General features: G+C 36.8%; 7 protein-coding genes across 7 annotated transcripts; 4 read left to right on the top strand and 3 right to left on the bottom strand.

Annotated features, from left to right (window-relative positions):
• Nucleotides 1-1,990: 1,990 nt before the first annotated feature.
• On the top strand, nt 1,991-3,036 carry LOC9318991 (VQ motif-containing protein 19). Its single transcript, XM_002885032.2, has one exon. The coding sequence runs from the start codon at nt 2,138-2,140 to the stop codon at nt 2,801-2,803; it is 666 nt and encodes a 221-aa protein (XP_002885078.2). The 5' UTR covers nt 1,991-2,137; the 3' UTR covers nt 2,804-3,036.
• A 458-nt stretch (nt 3,037-3,494) lies between these two features.
• On the bottom strand, nt 3,495-5,152 carry LOC9321144 (3-hydroxybutyryl-CoA dehydrogenase). Its single transcript, XM_002882878.2, has 4 exons — nt 4,956-5,152; nt 4,586-4,807; nt 4,360-4,472; nt 3,495-4,077 (listed from the first exon to the last, which is right to left on the bottom strand). Exons 1-4 carry the CDS (start codon nt 5,139-5,141, stop codon nt 3,714-3,716), a joined length of 885 nt encoding a protein of 294 aa, XP_002882924.1. The 5' UTR covers nt 5,142-5,152; the 3' UTR covers nt 3,495-3,713.
• A 263-nt stretch (nt 5,153-5,415) lies between these two features.
• LOC9318990 lies at nt 5,416-6,257 on the top strand. Its single transcript, XM_002885031.2, has 2 exons — nt 5,416-5,630; nt 5,768-6,257. Exons 1-2 carry the CDS (start codon nt 5,493-5,495, stop codon nt 6,080-6,082), a joined length of 453 nt encoding a protein of 150 aa, XP_002885077.1. The 5' UTR covers nt 5,416-5,492; the 3' UTR covers nt 6,083-6,257.
• A 1,553-nt stretch (nt 6,258-7,810) lies between these two features.
• Nucleotides 7,811-11,946, bottom strand: LOC9321143 (probable protein phosphatase 2C 39). The gene is made up of 6 exons (XM_021031525.1): nt 11,710-11,946; nt 11,179-11,433; nt 10,807-11,083; nt 10,566-10,720; nt 10,341-10,496; nt 7,811-8,233 (listed from the first exon to the last, which is right to left on the bottom strand). The coding sequence occupies exons 1-5, from the start codon at nt 11,752-11,754 to the stop codon at nt 10,359-10,361; spliced, it is 870 nt and encodes a 289-aa protein (XP_020887184.1). The 5' UTR covers nt 11,755-11,946; the 3' UTR covers nt 7,811-8,233; nt 10,341-10,358.
• Nucleotides 8,241-10,223, top strand: LOC110230010 (squamosa promoter-binding-like protein 5). The gene is made up of 2 exons (XM_021031527.1): nt 8,241-9,678; nt 9,758-10,223. The coding sequence occupies exons 1-2, from the start codon at nt 9,353-9,355 to the stop codon at nt 9,975-9,977; spliced, it is 546 nt and encodes a 181-aa protein (XP_020887186.1). The 5' UTR covers nt 8,241-9,352; the 3' UTR covers nt 9,978-10,223.
• Nucleotides 11,947-12,734: 788 nt separating the features above from the next.
• Nucleotides 12,735-13,525, top strand: LOC9318989. Its single transcript, XM_021031526.1, has one exon. It carries the CDS (start codon nt 12,796-12,798, stop codon nt 13,468-13,470), a length of 675 nt encoding a protein of 224 aa, XP_020887185.1. The 5' UTR covers nt 12,735-12,795; the 3' UTR covers nt 13,471-13,525.
• Nucleotides 13,526-14,404: 879 nt separating this feature from the next.
• LOC9321142 (transcription factor LHW) lies at nt 14,405-16,778 on the bottom strand. Its single transcript, XM_002882876.2, has 7 exons — nt 16,407-16,778; nt 16,268-16,321; nt 15,695-15,829; nt 15,442-15,547; nt 15,303-15,344; nt 15,154-15,210; nt 14,405-15,052 (listed from the first exon to the last, which is right to left on the bottom strand). Exons 1-7 carry the CDS (start codon nt 16,571-16,573, stop codon nt 14,531-14,533), a joined length of 1,083 nt encoding a protein of 360 aa, XP_002882922.1. The 5' UTR covers nt 16,574-16,778; the 3' UTR covers nt 14,405-14,530.
• Nucleotides 16,779-17,055: the final 277 nt, after the last annotated feature.

The raw sequence follows: 17,055 nt of genomic DNA, 5'->3' as shown, positions 1-17,055 counted from the left end.
TTTATTTTTTCAGTAATGGTGGGTGAATGGTTATTTTATAGTTAAATCATATAAATGTAGTACGAATATATTCTTAAGCACATTACTAACCAAAAAAAAAAGTAAAAAGACAGAAAGTGGGAAACCAACTATGGGTTAGGCAATTAACAAAAAAAAAAACTATGTGGGTTAGGCGGTAAAGATTCATCATCTTCTTTAATTATTAATTAATTTACAGTTTGTTTCTTGCATTCATAGATAATACTAATTAATAGACTTTAGCTTATCATCTTATTATTGCGATTGACTTTCAACACAGCTATGATAAAAATATGTTTTTTCCTACATTAACCAAGAAATCATCAATATGATCTCCCCAAAAAAATCTCTCTATAGCTTTTGCCATCGGCAATGTGCTAAATTCCAAATACTACATAATCTTTTCATTGAGAAAAAAAAATGAAAAGAAAAGAAGAAGAGCATTTAATAATCACCAACGTAATTATAATAACTACAGAATTAATTATGTGAATTAAAGAAGAGAGAAAAGTGTTTTTAGTTGTGCACACAAAAAAAAGGAACAAAAATTTGGACTGATCAAACCAAATCAGTCTATCGCAACATGTGTACTTATACGAATTAAAGTGTAACCAAACACGACATATAATATGGTTCGTATAGAACAAATAAGTAATTAATAAGTCTAAATAATTGGACCGGCCAATCCGAAGTTAATTAGAGTTAGTAGAAGTAGACTAATAGGAGTATTTGCCCGTTCAACTAGCTAGGAGAAATAAACCAATATCAGAAGTACAAGTGCCTCAATAGTCAGACGACTTTTAATTTTAAAATTCATCATTAGGGTTTGCGGCTCAATACATGCACGCCTATATCGCATCTTTCTTTTTTCTAGTTTTCTTCGTTTCTTTAAAAAACCAGTCTAAATTGAAACTTGTACAAAAGCTTTTTGTTAGTTTTAGGAAAGAAATATTGACTAAGACTTATTCTAATGAAAATGAATAAGAAAATTTCTGCAAATTTGTTTATAACCTAAGTCTACTTTATATATGTGAACGAGTCATAATGACAGAAAATAAATCTAATCCAAATAATCCTACTATATATAGTATAATGTATATATAGGTTCAGATACACGTACTTGCCATTATACGTATTCAAACTTCGACTAATTCATTATTTATTTATTCTATAGTATAATTCTACATTTTCTTGTGATTTATTAAGTAGTGGAAGTTTGTACTTTCTATATAGGATATATATCTACATGATTTTCCCTTTTATTTATAGAAAGTATGTAATATCGCACATATATAGTCCACTAAGACAAAGAATTCGAAGTTTCTTTCTTTTATCATCATCACAAATGAAAATTTGATACGTCGATGTCACACACATCATATATAAACACAATATTGCCATGTGTACGAGTTCGATTGGTATTTAGAACATTTCATGGATATGAAAAAGCTATAGGAGACCGAGATACGATAAATCTATATTTATATATATATATATATATATATATATATATAGGTGTATGCATGCACATAAACTCATAAAAAGCAATTACTTTGATAATATATAACTTTAGCGGAGAAAGGACTCTATGCTTTTTTTATTTTTGAAAAAAGAAGCAATTATGTTATAATTTTTAAAACTAAAGTATCAAATATAATTTGTTGTTCGATAAGTTATCCAAGCATTCTCTGAATAGAGTGTAAATAAACTATAGAATTTCAATATTAGTAGAGTCCTAAATCCTAATGAAGACAAAGTTCCATTCTTTCATAAGCAATTTTTTTCCTTTATGCACTATGGCAGACAAATTCAAAGTAAGAAATTAAAAATTGCCTAATAAAAACATCTTTTGATTCCCTGGGCACAAATCCTTATGTCAACTTTTATTTGTCTGTATATTTTTTCATTTTAGTAGTTTTTTTTTTCTCATAAAGAAAGATTCCAGATTAAATAAAATAACCAATCAAACTTCTTTTATAATCCCAAAACCTTAAGAGGAGACCTTCATTTTAATTTCCTCTCCTTCTTCTCTTTCACTCAAACTCACATCGATTTTAATGAAGTTTTAGAGGAAACCATAAAAATTAAGAAAGCTTCCAAAAAGATTAAAAAAACATCAATGGAGATTTCAACAAACCCACCATCATCTTCTTCATCATCTGCTTCATCTTCCATTATCAATGGATCTTTACATCATCATCACATCATAACTAGATCTGATCATTATCCAACAACTTTTGTTCAAGCAGACACTTCTTCTTTCAAACAAGTCGTTCAGATGCTCACCGGAAGCTCTTCCCCGAGATCTCCTGACTCGCCGCGTCCTCCGACGACTCCTTCCGGCAAGGGTAATTTCGTGATTCCACCGATCAAAACCGCACAACCGAAGAAACATTCTGGCAACAAACTTTACGAGAGAAGATCACACGGCGGATTTAACAACAACCTCAAGAACAGTCTCATGATTAACACACTCATGATCGGTGGTGGTGGTGGCGCCGGAAGTCCAAGATTCTCGCCGAGAAATCAGGAGATTTTGTCGCCTAGCTGTCTTGATTTTCCCAAGCTTGCACTTAACAGTCCCGTGACGCCGTTAAAGCAGGGAAACAATGGAAACGACGGCGATCCTTTCGACAAGATGTCGCCATTATCGGAGGAAGAGAGAGCTATCGCTGACAAGGGTTATTACCTGCACCAGTCTCCGATTTCAACTCCGAGAGATTCTGAGCCGCAGCTTCTGCCTCTGTTCCCGGTGACTTCTCCGAGAGTATCGCCGGAGATGTAGGCTGAGAAACTGTTTATAAATTTTTAGTGCGACTGTTATTTTCGTTTCTTTTATAAACTTTGCTCTGCTTTTAATATCTTTATCCCCTGCTTCGGCTTATTACTATTTACTTAAATAGTAAAATATGTTAATTAAGTTTTTAAATAAATAAAATGAGAGATCAAATAAGATTTAGAACTTGTGATTAGATGAAAAAATTACACTACAATTTCAAAGAAAATACATTTATTAAAGAGCAAAGTGCAGTTCATGGTTAAATTGAGTTACCGTTGAAGTTTGAACTAAGATATACTAATAATAATAAGGTATTTGTCTTTTGCTAATTTTGTTTTCGTCAACAGAGGGATTTGTCTTTTGCAATTTGACTAGTTATTCTTTGCATCATCAACTTATAAAAGTTATCATTTTATGATTTTAATCATTATCTCTTAAATTTCTTCGTCATCGATGATAAGTTGATAACTTAGACATAATTCTCTGTCGTTTTGCTTCTAAATTTCCCTAAAACTTTTGGTTAGTACTTAGTAGATAGAAGAAGATATATATGAATTTTGATATTGATCCAATCAAACCAAACAACAAAGTGCTAATGGTTTTGTCTTGGACAACATTTCTTCTTGTAGCTTTACTGCTGATAATTACTTTTTAATCTAAAGTCTAAACCAATAAATTTAAATTTGAAACAAAAAAAAATTGATTAGGTAACAACACCTTATTGATTTGTTGAAGCTAAACTTTATTTTAGTACATATCAAGATTACAAAACAAGGTCGCTTACCGGTAACTTCATATCTACCAAGAAACAAAGGAACAGAGAAAGAATCCAGAAACGATCCACAAAGCATTCACTGTTCTTGTCTTAAGAGCTACAGGTGTCTTCTTGTTTTTTACTGCCTTTGGTATTCGCTTCTCAGAGCCGAGGAGATGGCTTCTGTGTAGCTTTACGGTAATCATAAACTCCTACTCCTCGTTTTCTTCCTAATCTTCCCGCATCAACGTATTGAACAAGAAGAGGGCAAGGTGCGTACTTTGAGTCCCCAAGTCCCTCGTGCAGCACTTTCATTACGGACAAGCACACGTCTAGACCGATTAAGTCCGCCAACTCCAGAGGACCCATCGGGTGGTTTGTGCCGTGTTTCATTCCGCTGTCTATGTCTTCCTTTGTAGCTACCCCTGTGTAAAGTGTGTGGAACGCTTCATTGATCATAGGCATGAGGATCCTGTTCACAATGAAGCCCGCATAGTCTTGTGAACAGACTGTTGTCTTGCCAAACCTGCAGGTTTCAGGAATATACAGTTAAATTTAAATCTGCATTAGAGTAATTGAATCAACGATTTAGTCAGTTAAACTGCGCAATCAAACCCAAGAAGGCTTTTCTAAGGATTTCCTCTAAATCAAATTGTTCTCGACTTAAAAAGAGATTTGTATTATGCATTCAAGATTCTGATCCAAAGGTGACAGTTTTGATAGATAATGGATCGACTTCATTCCAATATTTGATACTATGTTGAGAATATCACATACATGTAAACTTTATTTCAAGAAAAGATCAAACCTTTCAGCCAGAGCTTTTGTAGCAATAAACGTCTCTTCTGAGGTATCTGCACCACGAATGATCTCAACCAGTTTCATTATTGGAGGAGGGTTCATAAAGTGCATTCCAATGACCTAGAGACGAAGAAGAAACAATTAATAAGGTTCGAAATATTCACTATTCAGACCCGAAACTCATGAACGGAGAGATAATCGATTCGAGCAGAGGAAGTAAAAGAGTCTTGAACCTGGCTTGGTCTTTTCGTTGCAGATGCAAGACGAGTAATGGAGATAGAACTTGTGTTAGAAGCTAAAATCGCACAACTCTTGGCTATACCATCTAAATCCTTGAACAGTTTCTTCTTAATGTCTTCTGATTCCACAATGGCTTCAACAATGATATCAGCAGAAGACAAATCTTCAAGATTCGATGTTACACGTAGACGATGCATAGCATCATCACCAATTTCCTGCAACATACAAATCACTCTCGTGTTAATGAATCGCCAGAAGATTCGATTATTCTTTGCTCAGTTGAAATTTGCTTAAACGGTGATCTCTCAATTAGATGATTCGACGGAGAAATAAATACCCAGTAAATTGAAAGAAAAATCTTGCCTTGGAGATTAGACCTTTGGAGACGAAACGTTTGACGGAGGAGGAGATAGCTGCGGTGGCTCGAGAGAGCGCATCTCGATCAGCGTCCATGAGCCAAACATCGAGGCCACTCGTGGCGGCGAGTTGTGCGATTCCTGAACCCATCTGTCCAGCACCAACTACTCCGACACACTTCATCTCCGCCATTTTTCTATCTGCTTCTGTAATTTCAGATTAAAGAGATAACATTTTCAAGCTAGGCTTCTGAAAATGGGCCTTAATTAGCACTATAATGGGCCTAAATTGCTATAACGGGCCTAAATTTAGAAACGACACGACAATAAAAGATTTATTGGGAACCGTTTCGAGCACGTGTCGAGAAATGAGACGTTAACTGAGAAACGTGTCCTACAATTTGTCCACGTGTCGTTGGCCCGATACACCATCATTCCACTGACTTCCGCAACCTTTGGATCTTCGCTAACTACTTTCTTAAGCAACTGAGGGAAAATGGGAAAGCAACAGATTAAAAACTAATCAAGAAAACGAAAAGTAACAATGGCGACTAGGTTTTTGGTGAAGAGACTCACGGAGGTGAATGTTTCAAGAACTCCAGGGGGAGATTTATCCGGTTATGTTTTACGACAAGCTACAACCGGTATCAACCGCTTCTCAACCGGATTTAAGCAAACGGAGGTATGTCCAGGATTTGTAACATTTAGATAGATCATGAATTATTGCTCTTCCAATGTTTTTGGATAAGAATGTATCATTTTTCTCGTCGAAGTATTTATTTGGTATTACCGCTATTAAATTACGGATTTTATTTATAGGGCACTAGTCACGACGATAAGTCCACAACGAATTACGTGGCGGACAAGGCAAAGGAAGGGGTGAAGAAAGCGACAGACGCAGCCGTCAACGCAGGAGATAACGTGAAGGATGCGATGGACGGTGCATGGAAAGCGGCTAAGGAAACGGGTCAAAACATTAGTGATGCGGTTGCGGGCGATGATGACGACGGCAGGATTCAAGAGGATAAGGTCGCGGTGGAGTTGAAGGATGTTCAACAGCCTGTGGATACGACGGAGTATAGAGGCGTGGAGGATCTACATCAGCAAACCGGCGGCGAAGTTAAGTCACCCTAAGCTATTGTGATAGTGTTTCTTTCCTTTTCTCATTGTTGTTTCAGTGAGAGCTAGGTTGCTTGTGCCTCGTGGTTCAGAGGTTTATGAATGGACCGTGGCGTAGATCGCATTGCAATTTGTTTTTATTACTAGTTGAACTAAAGCAAAACAAACAACCACTCTGAACAATTTTCTAGATATTTGTTTTCTAAAATTTTATATGCACATATATTATGTCATAAATATTTTAAATAAAAAAAATATGTCTCCCAAATATTTTCCATCGAAGGATGATAAAAACATGATGTGATTGCATGCAAGAAATGATACGATAATTGTGTGTATAAATTGACAAATATCTACGGAGTTTGGTTGTGGGGTTGGGACTGAACACAGCTGGATACCATAGTAATGTAAGGAATCTCACGTTGGCAAATATTTAAAGCTGGTCTCATTGACAATTCCCGTAAATGGAGGGACAAATTCTCTAGGCTTAAAATCGCTCTAACAGATCAGACACAAATCGTGTACTACTATTTACTAAAACCCGTGTTCAAAAAATCGCTAGGCGCTAGTCGGGCGGTGAGGGTGCGCCTAGCGCCTAGCAAGAAAATCGGGGACTACACGGGGATTAATCGAGGATTAGTTTTAGGGCTATTTAATATTTTATAAACATATTAATCCATTATAATTAAGTAATTTATATAATATTGTTTTTAAAATTGTATTAAACACATGAAAACAAGATTTTAATTTCAAATTTATGATTTTTATACAAATTACGAACATAAGTAGGACGTTTTTAATTTTAGATGAAAAAAAAGTAAAAAAAAAAAAAAAAAAAAAAAAAAAATTGGTCTAGGCGCCGTCTAGGCGGGCTAGGCGGCCGCCTAGGCGGTCAAGGCGGGCAAAAAATCGGATCTCCGATTTTTTTCACCGATTTGGACAAAATCGCCGCGGTGCTCCTCCGATCAGCGCCTAGGCGGCCGCCTAGACGGCTAGGCGGCCGATTTTTATAACAGGGACTAAAACTAGTAAATAGTAATTCAATTTTTTTTTCTAAAAACAATCAAAATGTTTATATCCACACAACAACAAAAAAACGATTGTAATACATAAAATAGAACTATCATTATTCCCGTTTGCTTTTCTTTCAATTTTTCTAATTTAAAAATGTATTTTAGTTATAAAATCCATGATACTATCATATCTAGTTTTTGGCATCTATGACAAATAAACAGAACAAATGCTCTTTGGTTCTGTAGGGGACAAGTGGAACCGAAAACGAGAGGAGGCATCTCTGATATTTGGTGTTAGTAGTGGCTTAAGGATAGCTACGTGCGTTTTGTTTCCTTGCGTTAAGTGACAAATGCGAAGCTAGAAAAGTTCGCCATGGAGGAAATATGACAGCATAAATATATTCCCCACTTCAGGGATTATACGATAGCATCTCTCTTATAAGTTCGCATTCCGAATCTGTTTCTTTTGCAGGGCCAAAACTTGAAATTGGCACCGAGCAGACGGAGACGAGCATTAACCTATCATATACGGTTTGATCACTCTGTTTTTTTTGTTAAATACTTAAATGGTTTGTTCACTTCTTGCTCACACAAAAAATTACAAAACCAAAGCAAAATCATATCCTTAAACTATAGCATAGTCTTTGAATTTAGGGTGCTAACTGCTAAGAACAATTTCATTTTGAGGACCACCAACAATTGAAAATGAAGAAAAATCGAAGGGGAGATGAGAGAAAAGAAGGGGCAACATTTATTTATTCTGTTATTGTAAATAAAACAACCCCAAAAGCTTAGGTCATAGACTCAAGACATGAGTACAGTTTGGCATGTGAAACCTTTTATGTCCCGTCTCTTTCACTACCCACTAATTCTAACTATTTCCTCTTTCTTACACTGCTGTAATGTATAATTAATAAAAAAGAAGCAAAGAAAGTTTTTCACTGTTTAATATTTATTTCCCAGAAAGAAACAGGCTGAGAGAAAATCACAGAGTTGAAAAGGAAAAAAAAAAAGATTAACATAGAAGTGGTGATGATTGCATCTTACATACTTGTGTGATTCTTTCTTTAGCTGATCCAATCTCAAAGACTCTTTACTTGTTTCAGTGACCAGTAAGACTTAGGATGAAAGCAATCTGCTCAGGTCTCTTCTCCTACCAGAGCAAAAACAAGGTTAAAAGTGAAGATTTTTTTTTTTTACTTTTATGGTTACTATTACTCTTTTGAGCAGCTAAACTTTAAACCTTAAACATCAAAGTTCTCTATCAAAAGAATATAGTTCCAAGTGTCGTTTGCATTGACCCTTTATAGCTAAAGTGAACTTACTGTTTACTTTCCATCTTTTAATCTCTGATTTTGCACTCCCACAAAATAGAATCTTATAGGTAACACCCGAAAGAAAGAAAAAAAGTGTCAGGCATCAACGAAATGCGTTGATATGCTATGGTCCAGAACAGACGATATTCATGCTGCCAACATCATATTATATACCACAGACAAGCCAAGTTAAAACCAGATACAAACCCGCATGTCATAAAAAAAAAGACAACGAGATGTTTAAACTGAACATAACCATTTTACCTCTAATCCTAAGCTAACCTTAAATGCATATAGTCTAGATGGGTCCAAGAATAGATGACCACTAGGGTTGCAGGAAGAGGAATCCAATAGTCTACATCGACAAAGGATGTCACCATTTATTAGGACCTTTGTCTGTTTCTAGAGATATATTATAAAGTTAGATGAGAAGACCATGCGTAAATTATGATATTCCAGCTCTTCTTCCCTGTACTATATGTCTACAGTTGCACTGGTCAATAAGGATCACCTTAATTACCTAGAAGGACATCAATGTTAAAAACAAAAGGGTCCCCAATTTGAATTAGAAATTCGAATTAAAAGTCAAACAGTAAACCCGGAAGTACAATATACAGCTTCAATCTTGTACCAACTATTAATTGCATCAGAAGAAACCAAAACCACAAAAGGCCTATGAATAGTTTATAAGAAATTTTTCACTTCTGTAATTCCAATCTAATGCCCTTTACTATATATCTTTTTTGGGGGAGCAGGCACATCACGTAATCATGTACTTATTCCACCAGAGAAGCATAGAAGGACACAGTGGTCCATCTCCCGACTTATCTTCTCCTTTTTAAACACTTCAAAAAACATTCATTCCATACCCCAAGCCCATCCCTCAACATTGCTCATTCCTCACAAGAATTCCACCACCATCTTACCAAGACTACAACTTAAAGCTTTACCAGAAAATGGAGGTTCAGAGAACACAACGGCGGGGTTACTTGAAAAACAAGACTACAGTCTCCAACCTTGTTGAAGAAGAAATGGAGAATGACATGGATGAAGAAGAGGAAGATGTAGGAGACGAAGACAAAAGGAAGAGGATGATGGAAAAAGTTAGAGGTCCTAGCACAGACCGTGTTCCATCGCGACTGTGCCAGGTCGATAGGTGCACTGCTAATTTGACTGAGGCCAAGCAGTACTACCGCAGACACAGAGTCTGTGAAGTTCATGCAAAGGCATCTGCTGCGACTGTTGCAGGGGTCAGGCAACGCTTTTGTCAACAATGCAGCAGGTATAATTCTTCTCTTCACTATTACTTTAGAAAAGGTATCAAGAAGGGGTTTGTTTTTCAATTTGATTGTTTTGAGCAGGTTTCATGAGCTACCAGAGTTTGATGAAGCTAAAAGAAGTTGCAGGAGGCGCTTAGCTGGACACAATGAGAGGAGGAGGAAGATTTCTGGTGACAGTTATGGAGAAGGGTCAGGACGAAGAGGGCATAGCGGTCAACTGATCCAGACTCAAGAAAGAAACAGGGTAGACATGAAACTTCCTATGACCAACTCATCATTCAAGCGACCACAGATTAGATGAACCCTCCCGCTCTCTCTCTTCTGTCATCTACATATGATCTATCTAGACTCTTGTTATCCAAATAATGGCATCTAATCATGGTATTGAATCGTACACGGATATATAACTATAAACCTATTGTACCCTCTATGCTGCTCTGTAATGGATGCCTATCCGAAAATGTAAAAGACCTTCGCATAGTCTTGCAACTAATAATGTTTAGTAATTTGGTGAGTTTGAAGATATATGATTATAATGTGTTTTTTACTCTCGAATCGCGACATGATTCTTTATATGCCTAACGCCATAATTGAAAAGGCCTCGCTTGTAATACAGATTCAAGTAAGGTGTAAGAGTTGCTCAAAAGGAGAGAAGAAGACTAACCGAAAGCTAATGTCAATGTCACTGAAATTTCGCGACGACGACTGAGATATCGTCTGAGCTTTTCCTTGCAACAGCCTCCTCTGCAAGGTGCTTTGCTGCAGACTTCGCATCTTTTATTCCCTTAATCGAGTCAACGGCTTCTTGGTTTGACATGACCTATGAGATTTTGAATAATCAGCAACCATACAAGTAAGTTGTTGAAAATCGAGATTGATAGATCAAAACCTTCCACAGCCCATCACTTGCTAGGATAAGAAATTCTGCATCATCATCAATTGTCTCCACCGTGACATATGGTTCTGAACTCAAATGCATCTTTAAACTCTTATCACCAAATGCCCTTGCCACAGCAAGCTGACCATCAACTCGAGGAACATCACCTGAATTGGTTCAAAACAAATGAAATTCAAGTATATGCAACAAATATAGCAGAATATATTTGCAGAAATGTAACTGAATTAGATACCAGGAAAGTTAGAAACGAATCCGCCTCTGTTCTCGATTTCATCCTTCTCCATGTTTGGCTCATGATCAACTGAGAGTGGCTTCGCAACACCATTTTGGCAAATAACAGCTCGAGAGTCTCCAACATTCGCAACCACTAGCTTCTGGCAATTGATCAATATCGCAGTCACAGCAGTAGAACCTCCTTTCCCCAAATCAGTTGCCTTATCCAGAATCGTTTTATCCGTTATATAATAAGCTTTCTTTATCGCTTTCTCAGGCTCTTGCCAGAAATTCGGCTTCCCCATAAAAAAAATAGAGAAGAAGAACATAAGTTCATATATTACTCAAATTATAAACCAACTTCCAGGCATTTTAGAGAAAACTCCATTACCTCATTCAAGATGTTCTCAAACAAATGGGAGCACAAGTAGTCAGGAATCTCGTGGCTAAGATGGCCATCGAAGATAGCAAACAAACCAAGCTCATTATCATCAACTTCCTTGAATTTGGCAACCACATAATCTTCCATCTCGTGAAAAGCTTTACCTTTCACCAAATGAAAACCATGTGTGATCTGCTTCGACATCTTGCTCTTACCTTTCCCTGAATCTGCGGAAGAAGCAGATGCACCAAGCCCAACTTTCTCCTGCACCAGAGACAACCACAGAGCCCCAAATTTTAAATTACAACAGAGACAGAATCAACAGCCAGTGTTGAAGCCCTAGAATCTAGTATCGTATCGGGATCTCAAACTCCAACAAACATATCTAGATCTAACGTTACAGCTTCATTTAGATATTTCGCTACGCTCTACCAAATCCAATTTCGACCCGATCTACTCGAATTGACAGGCCAAATTCTCGATACTAACGAATCGGAAGCGATTGTTGAAGTAAAATGGAGTGAACAAAGAATCGATTACCTTGACGGATTCCTTCATCTTGTGGAGAATTTCTCTACCGGTCATGGCTCGAAGATAAAGACACGATTATCTAATATATGTGTGTGAAGAAGAGACGAAAATGCATACGAAATTAATCTTGAATCGCGAGCGTAAGAGAGAGAGAAGGAGAAGAAGAGAATGACACGAAAGCCACCGTTGCATGTCAGCTTCCACCGCCGCTTTCTTTGCGGCTATCTCTGACGTCTTCGCGCCACCTATGACTTTTCCTTCCTTTTTTTATTATTGCAATCGAATGTTGATAAATGGGCCGTTTCAAAGCCCAAACTATGATGGGCTTCCTTTTAGTAATCATATCTCTAATGTTAATTACTATATGCAAAATAGCCACTAGTTACTAACAATATAAAATATGATTAGCACTGAGATTAATGATGATAGGTGTTATTTAGGTAATGGGTCCTAAAGAGTAAAGAGACACTAAATGTGTCCAATGGGAGACAAAAGCCTTAGTGCGAGTTCTTTGTCTAAATTTTGTTGAATTGTGTGTTTAATTTCTCGTTATTTTAAAAACACTATTAGATTTTATTAATCTCTGCAATTTTAAAATGTTTCTTGTTAGATTACCAACAGAGAATCTTTCCCACTTTTGTTAATTGTCTAATAATAAGCTCATTTGATATGGTTGAATAAAGCCATTGTTGCTTTTGCTTTAACCCAAAGCGTATCTTTGGGAAACTTGTGTCCCCTGCGTAAAACATGTGAGCTACATATAGCAGAGAAATTTATCGATTATAAATAGTTGTTCGACATAAAACAATGCAACTAGATAAGCTAAAGATTTTATAAATATGGAAGATAATTAAGAAGATTAATTATTGTGTAAACTTTATATTAAAAGATCAGTCTTTTATTAATTCGTGATCCGGTCGACCGTCGACATAATTAGACAAGATGATTACAAACACCATCAATTCACTTTGCCACGTGTAGTCAAAAGCTGAGCTGGCTTGACTTCCTCACCACTCCCGTTCCCGTACCCAATTTGCCACGTGTCTTCCCCTCTATTTAAACAAGTATACGACCACAAATCAAACACACCAAAAAATGGAGAATCATAGAGAAACCACAAACTCCGACGAGCCACCACCGGATTTTGAGTTCGGATCGTTGACTCCAACTTCTCCGTCGCAAGACTCTTTCACTGAGAATTCTCCCGCCGATCACCTCTTCTTCAACGGCCGTCTCTTGCCACACTCTTTCCCGGCGGCGAGCAGTATTTATACAAAGCGGTCAATCTCGAGTACGACCAGCGAATACACCTCCCGGAGCAGTAGTACGAACAGCCGAAGTAGTTTTGGGAGTAATAGCAGCTCAACTTCTCAATCTCCGAGAACGAGCAGTTGCAACATTAACAAGAACAACAGCCCCAATAATCAAGAGCCACTGGATTTGAAGCCTCCAATTAGCAGATGTGGCAAAACCGTAAATACGACCAACAACAGCTCGTACTCGTCGCCGCAATACAAGAGGAGGAAAGCGACGGAGATGGTGACAGCGTCTCTATACAGGTCTTATTCATCGCAGCGGTGGCAATATGTAACTCCGGTACCGGTGAAAATGAGTGGAGTGATAAGGGTCGGTGGCCGGAAGAAGAAGGCGGCGAGGGTGAGGAAGGAGACGGAGGAGAGAAGAGGGAGTAGGGTGATGAAGTTGTGGAGAAAACTTTTAATGGCGGCAATTTTTGCTTGTAGAGAGTGTCATGCATTGGAGGGAGCTTGAGTGTGAGACTTGTGATTTTTTTTTTTTTTTTGGCTCAACAGTGAGACTTGTGAAATTGTGACGTGGTTATGATTAGGAAAGTATTGATTGTTCAATACTGTAGACTTTAGTAAACAAAAACTCTAATGGGCTTGTGGGTTTTTCACAATTGTGTATCTAACTATTTTTCTTTGATTTACTTGTAAACAAAACTATCTTTAAAAAACTTAAGTACTATCGCCTAGAACGCCTAATCGGGCGGTGACCCAATGCCTAGCGCCTAGAACGCCTAATCGGGGCCTAGGCGATTTTTAGGCGGTTTAGGCGTTTATAACATAAAATATTATAAATATGATATTATATATAAAAGTTATATAAAATATCTATATAAAACTAAAAATTATGAAATTATAAACAAAAATTAGATAAAACATTTATTTATATTTATATTAAACAATATATGAATATTTATAACTATATATATAAATAAAACTCTAATTAAAATTGAAAAATACATTAAACAAGATCTGTGTAATTTTAGGCGGTCAAGGCGGTTATCTAGGCGTCGCATAAGAGTCTAGCGCCTAGTCGGGGCCTAGGCGACCGCCTAGACCGCTTTTTAGAACACTGCTTTAAACAAAACTATTCTAGTAGAATCTGTTAATTTACAACTTAAGTAACTATCATTAACTGGTAATGTAATATCTTGAATTATGAAAACAAACAGACTTATGTTTGTTATATTTAAAATTACAATTGCGATAATTGGGAGAATTTCATTTTAAAATATTTTTCAACCAAAAAAAAATTGATTTATAACCATATATAACTTTAGAAAATAAAATTGTTTTACTTTTTTTTAAAACACGTAATTATGCCGTTATGAAAAAAGGTCAAGAAAAGTTTTAGAAAGAAAAAGTAAATTGTTGAGAAAAAAAATGAAGAGAGAGTAGAATGAAAAAAAAAAGAGAGAGTAGATTAACTAGGTTTAACACAAGTGATAAAACGATCCAAACAACAAACAAGAGGCATAGAAAAAGGACCAAACTAAGTTCTTACGAGAGGCATACACGAAGTCATATCACTCCAAGAAACTCATGTTTCGGTGGTGACTATCAAGGCTCAAGAACTCGCTCGGATTCGCTTGACTCTCAGAGTTGCTCTGTTCCTGGCTCTGGTTCTGGTGGCTCTGGTGGTCTGTTTTGTCACCTAACCCCTCTGAATCAAACAGAAGCTTAGCATTGACATTGTTAGTCAACGCATTGAAGAATGATAGCCCCGTGGGCCATTTCACGTCAGGGTCTTGTTCTTTGTTTGAGTGTGGCATTACTGGGAAAGGCATGTGAGGCTGGTAGGTAGGCAAAGAGGTTTGAACCATCATTGGTCGTTGGCTCGTACCACTCCAGTTGTAGTGGGGAAGAGTGGATTGCAATGGCTGAGTCTGTGGAGGAAGTATAGGATGGTTCGAGCCCATGACCGATGTGTTTGAAGTCGAAGTGGTTCGATTTGAGGAGAATAGCTGAGAGAGGTAAAAGCCGGATTGGTAGCCGAGTGATTCAAACGTGTGCCTCATCCGAAGTACAAAGTGCAGATCTTCAGGTATCTGAGTAAAACCGGCCGGTTTAGAGAACATAACCGCAAAGATCCCAATTAAGAACTTTTAATATTTACAGTAGAAGCATTAACCAAAATAGAAAGACTTACAATCTTGCAAGAACCGAGTTGTAAAAGGCCATGTCCGGCTTGAATAACAGCTATGGTCTGTAGGTACAATAAGAAAAGATTACAAAGGTGACTTGAGAAACAAGAAAGTCAAGAACATTCCCACATATGATTAGTGTTCTTTATTTTACCTGAATCCCAGATTCGAATTGATCATTCCACTCCGAAGGAATCTGCATTTTTGAGAGATAGATCTCAGCCGGCTTACAAATTTGCAGATAAAAATCTTATTATGCATAAATGTTTCATTGATACTATATACAAACTTACAGCATCGAATGAGCTTTGCCAGTAACTAGAGGCATTAGATTCAGATTCAGTTTGTTCCTTGAAAACCCATTTATGGCATTTGTCAGAAGCAACCTTCCCCATTAACCTGTTGGCCAGAAATGTATGTTGCAAAACCCAGAAAAAGGGAAGAAAAATAGTTTCTATTCTTGGCTAATTTGCAGTGACAATGTCATCAGGAGTTAAATATATCCATGCAGACAGAAATGATAATAAGGACCTACCAAGTACCCACCCTTCGCCATAATTATATAACTGAATTGACATCTTGCTGAAAGATTTACGAACAGGATCTTCTCCTTCCATGTCTCCATAGCAACCTTCTGTTCCTCCTCTTCCTCTGCAGTATCCATCTTCCCACATCAACATCCTGTGTACATAGCATATATTTGTAAATCTACTCATAAATCATTCATTTTCGTTTTAATTTTGTGAAAAAAGGAAACAATGGTTATTAGACAAGATCATCTACAAGTGATGACTTGATGTTTTTTTCCCCAGCAGATCATGATTCATATATATATATATACAACTACGTATGTGATCATGATCATGTCTAAGATCTTCATTCAACATTTTTTGTAATTATTTTGGATTTTTTTTTTGTTTTGTTAATTCAAGCCTAGATGAGTACTAATAATAATAGTCTGTCTTAACTAGTTTCTCTCCGGTGACTATAATACGATAAAACCATAGGGGAAAATGTTGACTTTTTAATCATGTTTCGTAAAGACTAAACTATAGTTGGCTGTCTTGACTATATGGGTAATATGATTTTTTTTTGTTGTTGTAAAAAAGTGTAACTTACAAGCTTCCATTGTCGTCGCCAACTTTGCAGCCGTTGCCACCGCCTCGAACTCTCCTGAAGAACAAAAAAAGACAACGTTTTGAGGAGAGAGAGGGATAAAGATGGAGAGAAAAAAAGAGAGAAGGATATAGAGACGTACGGACGGGGACGGATGGACCAGAAGACAGAGTAAGTCCAGTCGGTGTTGAGACAAACGGTTCTTAGGGCCTCGTGGAGAGCCACCATCCCTAAAGCTTCTTTGCTCCTTTGTTGCTGCTGCTGATGGTTTTGATGATGATGATGATGATGATGTTCCGAGCCCACCATCTATATAAATATGTCGGTATATATGTGTGTTATATGTGTTTCTCTTCTAGTTTTTCTTTGCTGCCTTCCTTGCTCAAGCTTCTCATGGACTCTTTTATGTTCTAATTTTCTTTTATTTTCAATTTTTTTTAGACTAATTATCTGATTGCAAAACCGACATTTACTGTTTGACACAATAATATGCTATTTTAGTTCTGATTACTTTGTTGGTAAAATCTTACAATCTTGTGGCAAGGATACGAATTTCTTGGGGTTTGGTATAGTTAACAATAAGTAATATATAATTAATTATCAGAGAACCAATTGAACACAAGGTTAAAGTTTTTTGCATGTAAAAGCTTTTTCTCTTAGGCCAAGGAAGTCAAAGATACTTGAAAATCTTCCTGAAAAATCATTTTAGTTCGCTTTATATTTGTTTTGATGGAATCCAATTCTCAACCGTTGATTTTTTAAAATAGTTAATATCGCTTTTCTGAAAGAGA

This window comes from Arabidopsis lyrata, assembly GCF_000004255.2.
Source record: "Arabidopsis lyrata subsp. lyrata unplaced genomic scaffold ARALYscaffold_3, whole genome shotgun sequence".
Taxonomy (NCBI): Eukaryota; Viridiplantae; Streptophyta; class Magnoliopsida; order Brassicales; family Brassicaceae; genus Arabidopsis; species Arabidopsis lyrata.
Note: the sequence above shows the minus strand (reverse complement) of the source record. Positions and strands in the feature narration are given on the sequence as shown.

Bases quoted from the DNA above. Each gene is read 5' to 3' on its own strand.
- LOC9318989 (XM_021031526.1), top strand. From the start codon at position 12,796: ATGGAGAATCATAGAGAAACCACAAACTCCGACGAGCCACCACCGGAT.
- LOC110230010 (XM_021031527.1), top strand. From the start codon at position 9,353: ATGGAGGTTCAGAGAACACAACGGCGGGGTTACTTGAAAAACAAGACT. The intron at 9,679-9,757 runs GTATAATTCTTC...TGTTTTGAGCAG, and splicing joins TTTTGTCAACAATGCAGCAG to GTTTCATGAGCTACCAGAGT.
- LOC9318991 (XM_002885032.2), top strand. From the start codon at position 2,138: ATGGAGATTTCAACAAACCCACCATCATCTTCTTCATCATCTGCTTCA.
- LOC9321144 (XM_002882878.2), bottom strand. From the start codon at position 5,141: ATGGCGGAGATGAAGTGTGTCGGAGTAGTTGGTGCTGGACAGATGGGT. The intron at 4,473-4,585 runs GTTCAAGACTCT...CTTCGTCTCTAG, and splicing joins CAACGAAAAGACCAAGCCAG to GTCATTGGAATGCACTTTAT. The intron at 4,078-4,359 runs GTTTGATCTTTT...TGAAACCTGCAG, and splicing joins ACAAAAGCTCTGGCTGAAAG to GTTTGGCAAGACAACAGTCT.
- LOC9318990 (XM_002885031.2), top strand. From the start codon at position 5,493: ATGGCGACTAGGTTTTTGGTGAAGAGACTCACGGAGGTGAATGTTTCA. The intron at 5,631-5,767 runs GTATGTCCAGGA...TTTTATTTATAG, and splicing joins CCGGATTTAAGCAAACGGAG to GGCACTAGTCACGACGATAA.
- LOC9321142 (XM_002882876.2), bottom strand. From the start codon at position 16,573: ATGGTGGGCTCGGAACATCATCATCATCATCATCATCAAAACCATCAG. The intron at 15,830-16,267 runs GTAAGTTACACT...CTATGTACACAG, and splicing joins GGCGACGACAATGGAAGCTT to GATGTTGATGTGGGAAGATG. The intron at 15,053-15,153 runs GTAAGTCTTTCT...GGTTTTACTCAG, and splicing joins AACTCGGTTCTTGCAAGATT to ATACCTGAAGATCTGCACTT.
- LOC9321143 (XM_021031525.1), bottom strand. From the start codon at position 11,754: ATGACCGGTAGAGAAATTCTCCACAAGATGAAGGAATCCGTCAAG. The intron at 11,434-11,709 runs GTAATCGATTCT...TCTCTGGTGCAG, and splicing joins AGATGAAGGAATCCGTCAAG to GAGAAAGTTGGGCTTGGTGC. The intron at 11,084-11,178 runs GTAATGGAGTTT...TTTATGGGGAAG, and splicing joins TTGAGAACATCTTGAATGAG to CCGAATTTCTGGCAAGAGCC.